Genomic DNA, 16,840 nt, shown 5'->3' on the forward strand with positions numbered 1-16,840 from the left:
GTGAGCAGTTGCATCACTTGTTTTTTTCCCTGGGTTTTGTTCCTCTACCTCTTTGTGTTGTTTTCCTTTTCTTTTTTTTTTTTTAAAAATTATTATTATTTCATTTTATCTCAATCATTAAACTGTTCTTATCTCAACCCACGAGTTTTCTTACTTTTGCCCGTCCGATTCGCTCCCCCATCCCACTGGGGAGAGAGGGTGAACGAGCAGCTGTGTGGTGCTTGGTTGCCAACTGGGGTTAAAGCACAACATTTACATGATTCAATCAGTTGAATCTAAAATAAAATGGCAAATATAAAGTTTGGCTCCATAGATATGCCATTTAATGACTTACAAATATATCTTCTTTAACAAATAGAAAAAAAATCTAATTTGATCCAACAAAAAAAGCTAAATGCAAAATTGCATGCACTGAAATATCTTTCTAGGTCAGAAATAGCATCTGTGGAACTCCAATAGGCTTAAAAAAGGGAAGAACGGACTACTGCAAAGCACATCCAAAGATTTTTTATTTATCTCTCCACCAGTCAGATTCTTTCAAACTTCAAATTTCCAGGTTCCAAAGAGTCCTTTGAAATATTTTGTTCTTTACTTCAGTGGGACGGACTATGATATTCTTCAAAGCAACTCCCCATAGCAGCAAAAAGACATTCAATTAGTATCTCCTGCCTTCTTTATTTGAGACAGCATAAAGACATCAAGCTACAGATGACTATGAAGACATCAACAAATTTCAGCAGTTGCGCACAGCATAGTAATCACTTAGACTGATAATATATCAGTCTTAAGATCAATTCACTGAAATGCATTTCCAGAGGTGCATTTTAAATTTTGCTATGTGGAACTTTCATCCAATTCTCTTTTACAAAAGAAAATGACAGATTGACTATACTTCTGATAAAGAAAGATAAAAATTCCTCAAGCACACTCTAAGTGGTTACGTCTATATTTTACTTCAACTGATGGACCAAATGAACAATTTGAAGTCCAGGAGCTTCTGAGACCTGACATTTAGTATCCAAATTGTAATAATAAATAGCCTAAATCCAACTGATAGTCTCTGTACAGCTCTTATAAGCCATATTCTAAATACCAGGGTCCATCGATATGAACACTCCAAACATGCCTGTTAGGTTCAATCATGAACGCAGGTAAATGAGGTGAATGGCACAAAAGCTGTCTTTTCTCTGCAGAGCACTATTGTAGGTGCCAAATTAAAGATATCTTAAATGCCTTTCTCCACTTAAGTGGGACATGCACATGCTGCATAGTAAAAATCTTCTCAATGCTGTCCAGAGTTCTTGATAACTGCCAGAATGTTTGCTCATAGGAGTCAGTAGGGCAATTTTAGTTACACTGTGAGGATGAGGCACATCTTCAAATGGAACAAGGAAAAGATTTCAAAGAATGCTGCATAAGTTATCTTGTGTACAGAATTTATTTCGCTGGTCTACACTATACCTTTATGTCAGCTACAGGTGAAAGAATTAAAAAGAAAAAAGAATCAATCATCAGATTCTTGAGAATGGTACACTGTATGGACTACAGCAACACTGTAGAGTCCACACAGCAATAAAGAAAAGGAGAACTAGAACTTGCTCCAATTTGGCAAATGATCTGCCAATGGAGATAAAATTCCCTGCTTGACACAGCTAGACACTGTGATACTATTTCCAAATGATAACAAAATGAGGAAGCTTTAAACCAACTAAAAAAGGTTGGAGTAGGAGATGGTTTTAACTTGAGTTGCTAAGGGGTTTTTTAGCAAATTATTGAGGGGAAAATGCTTAGTTTATCTTACCAAATAGCCAGCAAAGTTGCCCAAATACAGACTAGCTTATTGTACAGAACACTATCCTAATATTGTATAGGATAATATACATACACATACATATACACATACAGTGACATTCTTTTTCTGTTCCTTTTTGTTAAAAGGAGAAAATTAAAAGTATATTAAATATTTTTTTCTTAAGAAAACACAAATGATCCTCATCAAAGAAAACTAAGTAGAATATATTTCCCAGAGAGAAGTTATGCAGTTTCCACTCCTGGAGTTTTTGAATCCCTGACTGGATAAAGCCCTGAATAACCTGGCTTGACCTCATAGCTGATTCCATTTTGAGCAGGAGGTTGAACCAGATAATCCCCTGCAGTCCTTTCCAATCTGAATTACCCTATGATTCCATGAACCCAAAAAGTTTTCGATGAGGTAAAGATCAAATCACTTGCAATTTCTGCAGAGATGTTGCGCATTCTAACCCAGACGTAACAAAAATGGATCCTAAAAAATGTTTTATATAACAGTAAGTATATATACCCCAAGTTATTTACAATGAAAAGCTTCTTTGCTGACCCAGAATTGAGTAGGCAATATATTAAGCTTCAAAATGCCAAAACCATGTGGTTCTCTTGACTTTTTTCAATCACGTTGAATAATAAAGAGGAGAAGGAAAAAAGAAAAAAAAAAAAAGAGTCTGGAGCTCCTATTTACATCTCTCCATGGAGACAATCAGAGCTTTGCCTGGCATTTTTGGTTTTTTAACAACTGTACACATAATAAACTTTAGCAATTATAACTAACTCCTGCTATGAATTCATTCATAACTAAATATAAGAGAAACTCAAAGACTTGAGTCATCATTTAATTGGATGAGAAATACGATAAGCGTCAGAGAATTGTTTTCAACTTTGTACCTTTTTAGTTTATAGTTCTTTTGTTAGACTATTTCTGGGTGGAGACCATATGTTACATACATTGCCTAGGTTTTCCTTTGTTTTGATGCAAATCAAAATAGAAAAAGATGCTCGTACAATAAAGTTTCAGCTTCCCAAGGATTATAGTAATGCTGCGTATTTAGCCTTACTCTCTTAAGTCAATGAATTTAAGGAAAGATGTTAAAATGCAAATTGGATATACTGGCAAAGGCCAAGTTTACACATCCTTTCCTTTGAAAACTATATTGGGAAGAATGAAGATCAAAAGAATTTATAAAAAGTGACAGAAAACCATTTTTATTAAAAAACAATAAAAGTCTTTTTCTTTTATGCAGAAGAAAACCATGATGTTTTGGTTATTTAGAGAAGAGACAAAGCATATAGTGCATGATATATTAAAGATTGGGAAGAGGGCAGCCCATACCTTATGCCCAAGCTCTGTTGTTTGCTGGTGCTGCTACCCTTCCAAAGGCAGGAGGAGCGGCAAAGAGTTCCCAGTGAGGCGGAGAGCCAAAAGGTCTTACTGTGATACTGACCTTCTATTAGGGCTTGCACTTAAAATGTAACAGCCTAGGTTAAAATCTCTGGTGCTAATCAGAGTTCTGACAGAGTTTGTTTTTGCCAAGAGTCTCCATCAGGCTAAATCACAGTGCATATGTCTCATTCCCTGAATCTAATAATGTTATAAGTAGTACAGTAATTCTAACAGTAAAGAACATTAAGAATTTTCTACCATTTTGTTTTTTGTTGGGTACAGAGGATTAACTTTTGCAAGTGATACGGCTTCCAGTTAATATTATTATATTTTCTTAGGGCTAGTTCTTTCAGTTACCTCTAAAAACCACCATAATCTAGAGTTTTCAGGTATTTGCAACCTTCTTAGGTTAGTAGCAGGGGTGGTAATTAAAAGCTTTGGTACATCCAAACTCTACTTTCACAACCAAAAGTTCCGTTTCAGGTTTTTCTGCTTTAACCCGCCTCAAGTGTTGTTAGTCTGGCAGTATCCTGCCAGCAATTCTAGACCTGACTTCTTTCTAGCTCAGAAGGCTTAATTAAAAAAAAAAAAAAAAAAAAATCCGAAGGCCCTATAAAATACCCCACCAGCTTACAGCAAACACCCTTGGGAAAAGATTTGAACTCCTCCACACAGTAAACCCTTCCACTTCCTAAAAACATTTTTCCAAATATTCTATACTCTGCTAGTTATCTGTTACTTTAAAAAAGCCCTAGAAACACAATTGTCTAATAAGATCACAATCATTTAAGAGGAACAAGCATCAGGACTGGAAAATACAGAAAGTCATTACACCTATTTTATTTGTATGAAAGAGTCTGCAAAGTTAAAGAGAATAAAACAACCTCAAAAGAAATGCAGTAGTACTTAATAACAGCCCACAGGCAGTTTCAGTCAGAGTTACTAAAATATTTCCATTTTCAAAATTACCTACAACAGCAGGAAAAAAGAATGTTACTTGTTCAGACCAACAGGTGGAAACTACCGCTGCTTCGTCTCTTAACAATGGTTGTACTCGAGCTTCTGTTCCTTGCCCATCCCTGGAAATTTTGCTTAAAGTTTTGTTCATTTTCTAAACTTTCCAGAAATTGTTTCTTAAGCAGTTCTTAAGCAGTTTATTTTTATATATAATGGTAGTTGAACTAAGACAGACATATACGTTTCAATGTAGTAAGAAAGATTCTACCAGAATCTACAGTTTAAAATGGATTTAGAACTACTTGAATTCCTTGATTGGATTTGACTGATTAAGGATATAGTGTCCTTGAGCATTACTGTGACACCACCAGTGAAAGCAAATTGGAATGAACATCACTATTCTCCTGTTAAAATGTGTATAATTCTAGCTACTGCACTGCAGTACTAGGTAATATTGACAACAACAGAAGAACAAATCAACAATTCTGAAGGAAAAGTCGTAACGTAGAGACAAATATGACACAATGATACTTATTAAGATCTGAATACACTGACCAGCATGTTTGTACTAATACTGCTTTGTAATTTAAAGAATTTATGTTTTAAATAGCAATTTCATCCTTCTGTCTAAATATCAGGCTGGTGCCATGCAAATAATTATGATTTCTCAATTTCTGCATGATTATTTAATTGCTGGAGCAAACTGAAAACAGCAGGAGCTTTGTCTCACGTTCATTAATTTTACAGGATAGTAAATGAAAGGCCTTATTCCATGATTGCTTTTGCATATACCGCTATCAAGACTATAGGTAGAAGGATCTACATTAAGTAATGGAATGCATTTATTGAGCAGAATTTTCCTCTGTAATTTCCTAATCACTCTATAACATTCCTTTGTAAGCACCTTCAACATTTCAAGTAATTTATTTTCATGCTGAATAAATTAATACAAGACAGTTTGCAACAAAAAATAAATTCATTGTTAATAGTTCATTGCTAATATTCTCTCTGTATGCACACTTACACTTTGTTGGTTTTCTTTTAAAATATAAACGGCTGATGGACTGAGGATGATTTGTGGATAAGCTAATAGAGAAAAAAAATGAAGTTAAGAACTTGATTAAAGGTCTCCACTTCAGCTGATATTTCTCCAAGGGACTGGGACTGCTTTGGAAACACCCTTGCACACTTGAAACTCATTTTCATTCAAAGGGTATAATTCCCAAGACACTCCATGGCATTCATGTCCAATCTGTGTAAACCCAGTTCAGAATTTGATCCCAGCAAGGAACCAGTGCTAATAAGCAACAAAGAGAAAGTCCTCATTGCTTCATATTCCTAAAACCCAGCAGGCAGAGCTAAGCAGAAACTACTCTTTCAAGCAGTGGAAATCTGCTGATTATCTCAGTAAATGAAAGACAGGCATTAATAAAATGATACGTGGGGATTTTTCATGAAACTATGATTTTTTTTTTTTTGCTAAAATGATATTTATATTCTTGTAAATGTATGTCTTTTAATGCAACTGATTCTTGTAGAAACAGAGATGAATGTATTTTTATATCTATGCACTGTGGACAAAAACTTAGTGGCTTAACTTGAAACCCCAGATTATGGCATTTAAAGTAAAATTTTTTTTATAAACTACCAATATCTACCCTGAGAAATAAGGCTGAAATACAGAGGGAAAAAACCCAACTGCCAGAAGATCGTATGCTCTGTAGGATGAGTCAAACTTTCAAGGTACTTATTTCGGCCTCCAAATCTACTGTTCTACATATGTCAAATAGACTGAAGTATCATTTCTTAGAAGAAAATCTCTAAAACCAGCTGTGAATGAAAGCAGTAATTATTGGAGCATACATGTGAAGCTTTCTCCTGCTTTTGAACCATCATTCTTCTAGACATGAACAGCATGTGGATCAAGGATTGATGGACCCCCAACTTTGAAGGAAATATCTGTATGTTTGTTTTGAGTGTTATTTGATAATTATTAGAGCTACTTGACAGTAAAAAAGTTCTCTCCTGACGAGCTGGCACACCTGCCTTAACTGTTGCTCACAGATATTTGTTGGAAATCACACACAGAGACCCGATTCTGTCCTATATAGCCACACATGGATTCTCCAAGGACAGTGACATTTCTTGTCAAATGAAGGTGAAATGGATTCTAGTGCTCCAGATACTTCTGTTTTACATCCAAAACTACTGCCTGTAAATTTCTGGTAAATCTGTACCAGAGTATGAGAAAGACATGAACATACCGGAATAAGTCCAACAAAGGGCTACAAAGATGATTAAGGGATCAGAGCACCTGAAACACAAGGAGAGGCTGAGAGTGCTGGGATAGTTCAGCCTGGGAAAGAGAAGGCTCAGGAGGGATCTTATCAATGTGTATAAATACCTGATGGGGTGGTGGGGAGAAAAGATGACAGAGTAAGACTCTTCAGAGTTGTATCCAGTGAAAACAGAGGAGGCAAGGTGCGCAAATTGAAATACAGGAAATTCCATTTAACTATAAGTAAAAACATTTGTTACTGTAAGGATGATCGAACACTGGAACTGAAGTTGTGGAGTCTCCATCCTTGGAGATACTCAAAACCCAGTGAACATGCCCCTGAGCAATCTACTCTAGTTGACCTCACTTTGAGGAATGCGGTTGGACTCAACAATCTTCAGAGGTCCCTTCCAACCTCAACTATTCTCTGTTTCTATGATTCTGCCTGATAAGACATTGCAGATGGCCAAGACAAGCAATTGAGTGGGAGACAGGATTTGCACAAGTTTAACTTGTTAGTAGCTGTGATAGACTATCTTCTTTCTCCAAACCTCTGGTAATTTATGCCTTTCTGCCTTCTCATTCCCCCACTCATTAATATATTTTACAAACAATGTCATAGGTCATGTTTGTCAACTGAAATTCTCAGTCTGGTTACTTGATATCTATATATTGCTTTCTGTCTGCTCTGTTTAGATTAGAAACACTGAGAAAAGGCAAGCTCAAAACTCTCTGGATATCGGATCCCTTTCAAGTTGGGCAATCAAAATCACTAACCATATTTTGGGGATATAAAGGAGAAAATGAGGAGCTTTCTGTCTCAGTGAGAAGTTGAAATTTCAGAGAAAGAGGCATTAATGAAGATTTCTTTTTTATACTAGAGAGATGAGGCTGAAAAGAACTTAAACATAAATGCTTTGGTGTTTTTCGTATTTTAGAATAGAAACATAGTTTAAAAAAATTCATTTTCCTTAGTAATTAGTATAAACGATAACAGCTTTTGCAGATTTTTCCCAGTTTGGTGGCACTCAGTTAAAAGTCCTCCTACACATAGACTGAGTGCCATGTATCACACTGATTTGGGATTTTAACATTTTATTTCTAAAAATGTATCAAAGAAGATATAAACAATTCATACAGTATGTATTTTTCCATCAGGGCCTATAAAATACACGGTTTTACCTTCAGTATAATAGGATCAGCTCATTAGGCTCATATTCTCTAAACAGCTTGGAAATGTATACCAAACAAGTCAGTGAAAATTCATACCCAGAAGCAGATGGTGAGAATAGCAAAGCTAAGCAAAGAGAGGCTTAATTGCAAATTCTATCCAACCAAGCAAAACGGTAGTATTCTACATTCACAGGCATTTTCTTCAGAAAGGAACCCAATGAATCAACATGCAGGTTGAGGCAGGGGAGGGCAATTCTATGTCATTCATCAGGCCAATGACTACTTGGAGAATTGCCACCAATTAAACAGTATTCATGTACAGTTGGCACCAACTTCATAGTGCTGCATGCTACGTAAAATTTTATGGCTTGTTGTCTTGCCAAAAGCAACACATCTAGTGTTTTTTCGGTTAAATTAAAAATCAACAAGAGATTTAAAGTTGGCCTTCTACAAGAAGACAAGTAATTCAATTTACTCTGGTACAGTTCTCATTTGGAATGAGCAAAATTAACAGTGCCTAGACAAGGCATGTGAGAAAAAGTCACGTTATTATAAAGTTTATTTTTTTCCCTACTTCTTCTCTACCTCATAATATTCAAAAATGGAGAGAAGAGCAAAAATCTTTTTGTCGCCGAAAAAGGAACACTTTTTCATTTCATCCCTGAAAACAATGGTACAGTCACTATAATAATCTTTATGACAGTCTTTTCCTGAGTGTGTGCACATTTATTTCATGTTGCAGCAAGATTTCTTTGCTTTAACTGATGATTTCATTGATGTAATTCACTATTTAATATGACTAAATTAGATATCTGTAAAAAGTGAGGAGGACTCTAAGACTGGTACCATCTATGTCCAGAACCCAGTATTTCACTACTTCTGTTAAAATTTCAACATAAGAAAAAATAAAACAAATCTTTTTCTCAGGAGTCAGAGAAATGTCAAAGACAGACAAGGCACAGTTTTCAGAGAAGGATTCCCAATTTTCAAATTTAGTATTAAAATATAAAATTTTCCTGTGAAAGAAAAAAAGTCACATCAGCTTTCGTAACAGCTCAGTCATGATGCACTAAAGTTTGCTTCTTATTCTTTCAAAGCCATATAAAAGTAAATTTCCCATTACATTTCTTACAGGATCCCATTTTATCTTCTAATAAAAAAAGCCAACAGGGCTTTTGGGGAAAAGATTGCTTTAAGAGCCTCAATAATATTGTCACCAAACATGAAAGATGATACCCATTTCCTGAGGGCCTCCAATAAGAGACGTTGTTTAAGAAGTACCAGAGAAAAAAAAAAACAGAGAGATACACATGTCACATTGAGAACTGTTGCTCATTACCTTCTAGGCGCTCCATCCTCATGTGGTTGAATAATCACCACTTTTACTGTCACCGATGTACGTAAAAGGTCAATCATTTGTTCATGAGTCAAAGTTGCCACAGCCACTTTGCAGATCTCAACCAGGCGGCTCCCTTGCCGTAGGCCTGCCTTCCATGCAAAACCAAAGGGCTCCACATCTGCCACTATCCCTTCAAAGTTCACGTGGAATCCAAGTTGGCCCAACCCATTCCTCCGAAGGGTCATTTCTGTGGTTTCACATCCTCTGGTCACTATCTAAAGAAGTAACAGATTGTTATGCTATTGTCAGGACTCTCACTTCTTTGGGCACACAAACAGATCTGTTTTCAAACACTATAAAGCCATGTATGGCTTGACATTAAATATCTTTAGAATACTAACAATTATTTTAACATTTATGGTTGAATGAAGGTTTCTGCATAAAACAAAATGAACAAAACATTTCACAGTGCTAAAAGTCTTACATGCCCAGAGCAAGCAGCTGACCCGTGTCAAGTTCCTTCCCCCTTGCCCAACTTCAACACAATACCATTTACATTTTATTGAAAACTTAACAGCTGCATTAGTTTCAAAACACAAAGCAAGCAAAAATGCTGTCCTGTCAATTACTTCATTCTTGTTGGCTGACTGACTGCAGGTGTACACGCATTTTTTCTTCAGTATTAGACAGTATTAAACTTGAGATATAACATGAGCCAAATTGAGTGAAATGCTTCAGTTATAGCAGATTTTCTTCCTCAAGAACGTAGCAATGAAGATAATTTTGATTTATTTTGCCTTGTAGTCAGATTCCTAACTACCACCATCTCCAGACGTGGATATCACTAAAATGGGATAAGAGTTTTCATGTCATTGTGAAATCCAGAAACAAAAAAATTACTTTCTTCATATTCAATGAAAAGTAATTCTGTCATTATATAGAGTAGCCAAAATCCTCCAAATTCAGACTTCGCTAAGCAGGCTCATTTCTATATACTATGTAACAAGTCCTCAACAGTTTTGCCCAGTAAAAAATAATCATACAATAGCATGTATACTGGGATACTGCACCAGACTCAGAAGACCAAATTCTAGACCACATTACAAGGTAAGTTTGTGAGTTACACTAACATTCCCTTCTGTCAGTGTCACAAAACCAGTATGTATTTTAACTCCATTAGTACAATTAGAACAAAAACTTAACCACTGTGAAACAACATTATCAAAAACCTTTGCTCATAACACATATCATTCAAAGACCTCACAATGCTTTATAACACACCAGCAAGGCAAATATCTGCCCTTTAAAGATGCATATGTTACGATACAGATCAAGGGACCTTCCCAAGGTCACGCTGCTTCAAGAGCAGTTCCACAGCAGACCTTGTTCCACAAAGGTGTTCATGCTGTTTATGGTTGCCTTTAGTGTACATTACAAAGATACACACATTACTCGACTTTAGGCATCTAATTTAAGGTGCTTAAGTTAGGAGGTTAATGTCCTGTATAGTCAGTTGTATACGATGGGTCTTTGCAAAAGTTGTTTTATAGCTTGAGCTTAATTCAGGATGCTATTTTGGAAGAGTCATTCTCCTTCTTCATTGTCTACTTGCGCCAGAATCTGGGCAGCCTAGCTCACTATTCTTGAGCCAGAATCCGGACAGCCTAGCTCACTATCTGGGCAGCCTAGCTTCCCACAGAAGCCTGACCCAACCTAATTCAGGGCTGCATGGCAAGGGAGTAGGACTGTGCAGCTGGTGAGATGTTGGCACTGTGACTGGGTAAAGCTGTCACAAAAGCACTCCTTTCACTACCCAGGTCAGATGCAGTTGACTAGGTGTAGTTCATGGGAAGTTTAAACTGATCTAAGACCCTATTACCGCTACACTGTCCCTTGTCTAGATTTAAGTCTTTTTTTTCCAGCTCTGAGGTTCATCTTCAGTCATGACTAATTTTCAACAAGACCTTCATAACTGATGAACTAAATAAGTGAAAATGAAATTTTCAGTTCTTCATTAGTTTCCCTACATTTCTGTCACAAGTTTCTAAAATATATACAATATTTAGTCATGCAGTGAAAAGAACAACATGCTTTTACAGTCAGGAGCCCAGCTGAGGGATGGAATTTTATCCTTATGAAACTACACAATATTCTTTTGGGGGGCAGACACCTCTTTATCATTGTGTCACAATTCTAGAATACTACAGAATGAATGCACCAGTCAAAGTATATGGATTTCCCCAACTCAGAGCACTCAAAATCTCTTCTTCAAGTTAGTTAAATATTCAAAGGTTAAAAGAGAAGGAAGATAAACATTCCTGCCAAAGATTCATCTATTTCCAATGGAAAGAATTCCAGGAGATCAAGTCCTCCACTAGTATATCCCCTAAAAGGTGACACAGCATGTTACATAGTAACGTCACATAAAACATAGTGCTGCTCCACTTCAAAATAGGTCATTCTGCTTACTTGGTTGCTGTTTCACTGAACATGTGGCTTGTGCATGCACTAAGAGCCGGCTTCTCGGAATGCACTTAACACAGATGAAATTAAAAGACAGAGATCCTCTAAGTCCCATGAAGAAAGTGAAGAGTTTTTTTAGTATACAGGCTTTTAAGGAAATTTTGTCTACTCAGATTCTTGTCTAAAGATCCATTCAGGGTTTTCGCTTAATCTTAATCACTCTGCTATTCTCTGTTATCCTAAAGCTCAGAACCACTGCTTTTTTGGCCTTCAAACACAGCCCGCCAAGTTAATCTGTAGTTTGCTTTTGCTGCTCTTTCTACTTTATATCACTAGATATCCTCCCCCAAAAATACAGATCTGACTCTAGATTGACAAATCCCAGCTCTTTTTTTAGTCCTAAACTGATTATTTTGGTTCAAACCAAAATCACAGTCTCAGCTTTTCACATCTTTGCTTAATCTGGATATTCAGATAGGTTTCCTATTTATCTACATGATTTAAATCCAGGCAATAAAATGTAGTTATATCTTTGACAATCTCATTTACTAACTGCAACATTTTACTCACTGGTTTTAAGAAATGCTTTTACTAGTGACTGAAAAGCGTTAATCATCTGGTCACTGAAGTTTGATATTACGTCACAGTTTGAGCTTTCATCTTTAGCATCTGCTGGCACATGTGGTTGTTGACCTTAGCTGTGTTCTGAGTCACTTAAACGGTTTTTAAAGTATGCATATGAAGTGTGGAATCAGAGTATCAAATACTTTTCAGTGGTTGTAATGGTCACTGCTGAACTTCTATATCAGAATGTATATAAGGACTGTAGAAAGCATTCAACATCATAAAACAACTAGGGAATAACATTAATATGCAGCTTTCAAAAGAGGGGAAGAAGCAGGGAAAAAAGGAGAAAAATATGAGGTAGAAACTGGGATGAAAAAAGTTTTAAAACAAGTAATGACAGCTAATTCTTTTAAGCAATGTGAAAGCTGGATAGGTGGCAGTGAAAGAGAGAAAGCCAGAGTTTATTGGGATAGATACTTGAAGCTAATATTCGGGTTAACTTGGCAGTAACTGATGCTAGATTTTTGAGGCTTAAAGACAATTTGTCATTATTTAACCCAAAATCTGACCATAAAAAAGAGGAAGTATTCAAGTAAATATAGATAATGATTTAATTTTGTGTTTTTAATTACTGAATTTTAAAGATCTATCCTCAGCAACTGGGATATTTCCACGTTTTGTAAAACCGAGTAAGTGAAAAACAGCAAAAGAAATTGTCGTCACTGATGACAGCAGAAGATTTTACTAGAACTTTGAATCTTGTTTTCCATCTGTGTTAAGCAATTTATGTTGTTCATTTAGCAATACTTAATAGGAGTGAACTATGTGTACACTATTTTTCAGAAGGGAACTATCTGTCTAAGGAAAGTGAAACTGAAGACCGCAATGAAAAGCATAATATAAGAGTGGCAAGTTTAAAGACATTCATCTATTGAAAGATTAATTGTACTTTGGAAGAAAAAGCTTATTGTTTAGAGCATGATATTGAGCAATGCTAAATGTGACTGCAGAACTACAGAGGCCCTAAAACATCAGCTGCAATCCAACTGTTCCAGCATGAAAATGGTAAGCATAGTGATTTCTTTTCAGTACCGGGCTTTCTAATATAAACAAAACTGAGACCATTTAGATCACTTAATTTAAGATCAAAGGGTGAAGTGTAACCACATGAAGTAGATGCATCAGCACTTTTACCTTGGAGTTCCTGTCCGTTCATTTGTACTGAATGAAGTAGTTACAGGACAGTTTGCTAACAGGGTCATCAAGCGTCTGAAAAAACTTTATCCAGTCAGCTGTAAAAACTGGCATTAATTGCTCTAGTTTTCTTTACTTCCTGCAGTTGCTCAGTACAGAAGAACAAATCACACAAATTTTTCTGCTAATATTCACATGGGTTATTATAAAAAGTCCAAGTGAATATATTTTACACATTAAGATTTTGTATATTTTTAAGCTAAGGTATATTTCTACCTACAAAGGTGTGATTTGAGAACAGGCTACAGCAAGAGAAGACAAAAGCTTAGCTTTTCAATCCTGATTTCAACACTGAAACCATCCATGACCGTGGGCGAGTCTACTAGATTATTGGTATCAGATTCCTCATCCCTGAAAATGGGTTGATAACACTTATCTCATATGCTGTTGTGAGGATTACTGTTTGTAATGCTCTCTGAAGACTGAAAACACTCCCTAAGTATAAACATAGGACATTTTTAATTATATCTCAAAGGAGATGTAGATAAGTAAATCTTCATAAAAAATTTAGAATTCCAGTTTAGAAACTGTACTTACTTCAAGTCTTTGAACAATTTCTCTGGTGTCTTCAGTACAATTATCTGCTGCAGACAGAAGAATACATTCTCCTCTTTCATAAAATATTTTGATGCTCATTAATCCAGACGTCCATCCAATAACATCTCTGCAGGAGCAGTTAAACACAACATTTTTTGATTCCTTTTCAATCAACATGATAAACTCATTGGAGATTCCAAGGAGACATTCAATGTCAGCAGACTGGCCAAAATCTCGTGCAATCACATTCCACATAATTGCTCCAACGCTGAATAGATGTGCATCTTTCCTTGGTTTCACTTTTTCCTTTTTTTTTGCTCCTAAAGTAATAAAGCTAAACTTTGCTGAAGTATCCACTGTAGCTGTGGTAACAAAATTTTCTGCCAGATCTTTCAAGTATTCTTGACGTGTCCTCGTGGCCATGGCTCGAAATTTTTCCGACTTATGTGCCGCATTTTCAGCATTAATAACTTTGGCTAAAAGGAAGTCCCTAAAGACTGCTGATTTGGGGAAAGTTACTCCTTTGGGAATGGGTGGACCGAATGGAGGTACATCTTTTGATCGTGAAACACCAACACTGGAAATAGAAAGAATAAAAATACAATGGTTAATTCCTAAAAAAAAGACCAGATGATAAGCAGAACTGTGATCTGTGCAGTCCATTTACACAGCTGGGTTTAGCTTTGACATGTCAATTTTCAGACATTTTAGAAACATCAAAGAAAACTGATTGGGTTGTCTGTTTTAAAATGGCTTTTTTCTTTTAAATATATAAAAGACATTATGGATGTATCTTACTAACACAAAAAATATCAAGGATGACTTCTTAGGGTGTCACTGTCTCCTTTCTTTAATGGAATAAATATAAAAATGCTTTGTGAGACATAAACGAGAGAAGTATTTTTTAAAATTGTTTTTTTATGTAAGTCTGACTATCATTTTCAGCTGTCACTCAGTTGCATGATCTTAAAACTAAGAAATATATAAATAGAAACAGAATTTATTTTAATCCTCAGACGTTTTGCTACAATGAAGTGTGAAGATAAAGAAAAAGTATTGGTGTCAAATGTGTCTATAATGGGAGCATTCTGCACCTGTTTAAGTTGCCTACTCTACGTTCATAAAATTTCAAAATACCTGCAATTCTTGATATAGACAGTACATAGCATGATGTAAAAGAAATAGGAATATTTTCTCATTGATACAATTATACCTACAATTGATACCTTCATAATGTATTTCAACCAAAAAAAGATTTCAAAATACTGTGCAAACTATGTACAACTACTACTAGTTTGAAATGCAGTCACATTTGAGATGACAGACAGACATAATTTAGTAATAAGAAAAATGTAACTTATGAAATGTTATGTATTATTCAACACAAAAGAGCTACTGAAACAAAATCAATTTCTGAAAGATAGCTCAAGTTCTGAAAGACAGATAAAAGACAGTGATACGACCCAACCTCATGATGTACTTTAATTTCATTCTAAACAATGAATAAATAACGTTTATACATGCTAAACCTGCACCATTATGCTTCAAGTCCTTATCATTATTTGCACAATTCCCAAACAGTTCAGAACTATGCTTCCACCCCGGTTACCTTGTCAGAATTCATGATGCAGTTACTTAAATGTGAGAGTTAAGGTAATCTGAAATTTGAGATGTTTTTATACTCCCCAAAAGTCCTCATTCATGTGCTTAAAGGCTAGGACTCATCCCGTTGTCATATTGTCATATTCAGGGATTTATACAGGTTAATAGCCTTCTAAAATACTTTATTTTAAATCATTTTCTTTGAAAAAGGAAATGTGCAATACACATTTTAATTAATTTCTATTGCTATGTCTGCAAATCTTATTTTCACTAACTTGTTATATCCCCATTCTGTGCCCATAAATCAGCAACAGAGTTCTGCACATACCCATTTAAGTCTACAAACTGTGCCCCATAACTCTAGATGTGTGCAAGGGAGAAATTGGGGTTTCAAACTCACAGAAAATGTAGCAGAAATTTTAAAATTGTATATATAATATCTCTAGGAAATACAAAACTGTTAGAAGAGTTCCATTGTAGTCTTAATAACAAACTTAAATAGTTATAAGGCTCTACTCACCTATAGCACACATTTTCAGTGCAAGGATTATGCACTTTGACTATGACAAATACATGTTGAAAGTGGGAACGAATATTTTTTGGAGTAAAAGGAAGTGCTCCTGGCTCTTGGAAGACAATGGTAACTATGTCATTTCCTATATGCCTTTTCCTTAGCAGCTAGACAAGAAACATGCATTGAAAAATTAGTTATAAAAAAAAAAATCACAATTTCTTCATTTTAGCAAAAAAACCCCCAAACCAAAATAAATGAAGCTTAATTTTTCAGAAATAACTTTTAATTAATCATATCCTGCATAGCTACAGATAAAGGATATTGGACTGAACTGCAAAAAGATAGGGAAAGGAAATTGGGCTAAGTTCACAAAAATACTAGTGAGTTCTCTCGCATCTCCACACTAGTTCTGCATAGTTTCTGCTCATTTCTCTTTTATTCTATGAGAAAAATATATTTCTCTTACTTTAGTGCATCACTTCAGTAATAAAAAAATGTTACATCCCTTGACAGTTCTCACTATCCAGAGAACTGTACATCAGTTCCCTCTTTACAGTGTAATATTTGCTTCTATATGAAAAATATAATATTGCTTTTCTTTCTCAATAGACCTTCCTTTTCCATGTTGCATTGTCTTTAATATTATGATAATTTTTTTTAAAAAATAGATTATCATGAATACTCATCACAAATTTTAACAACTGCATACTTGAGGAACAGAGCTAAGACTCATAGGGAAACAATAGCTATTAGAAACTCATTAATTAAAAACTTATTCTTGTAATTGGTAGCTTTCATCATCAAAATATATTTAAGGAATAATTTAAAGTACTAAATCGTTGTTACAGGCTAAAACTTAATAAAAACTACAAAACATGTCCAGCAATAAAGGACCACTTGTCTCTCTCCCCCCCCAAAAAAACCCAACAAAACAACATAGTAGAATGATGTTCACTTTCCTCA

At 35.3% G+C, this 16,840-nt stretch overlaps 1 protein-coding gene across 1 annotated transcript in view; it reads right to left on the reverse strand.

Annotated features, from left to right (window-relative positions):
- SIPA1L2 (signal induced proliferation associated 1 like 2) overlaps nucleotides 1-16,840 on the reverse strand; it is a 153,556-nt gene that overhangs the window by 44,131 nt on the left and 92,585 nt on the right. The window contains exons 8-10 of the mRNA XM_075146451.1: nucleotides 15,884-16,041; nucleotides 13,762-14,338; nucleotides 8,941-9,215 (exon numbers count right to left, since the gene is read on the reverse strand). Coding sequence (XP_075002552.1) covers nucleotides 8,941-9,215; nucleotides 13,762-14,338; nucleotides 15,884-16,041 — 1,010 coding nt within the window. The remainder of the gene's footprint in view (nucleotides 1-8,940; nucleotides 9,216-13,761; nucleotides 14,339-15,883; nucleotides 16,042-16,840) is intronic.

The sequence above is a fragment of the Calonectris borealis genome, chromosome 3, assembly GCF_964195595.1.
Source record: "Calonectris borealis chromosome 3, bCalBor7.hap1.2, whole genome shotgun sequence".
Lineage (NCBI taxonomy): Eukaryota > Metazoa > Chordata > Aves > Procellariiformes > Procellariidae > Calonectris > Calonectris borealis.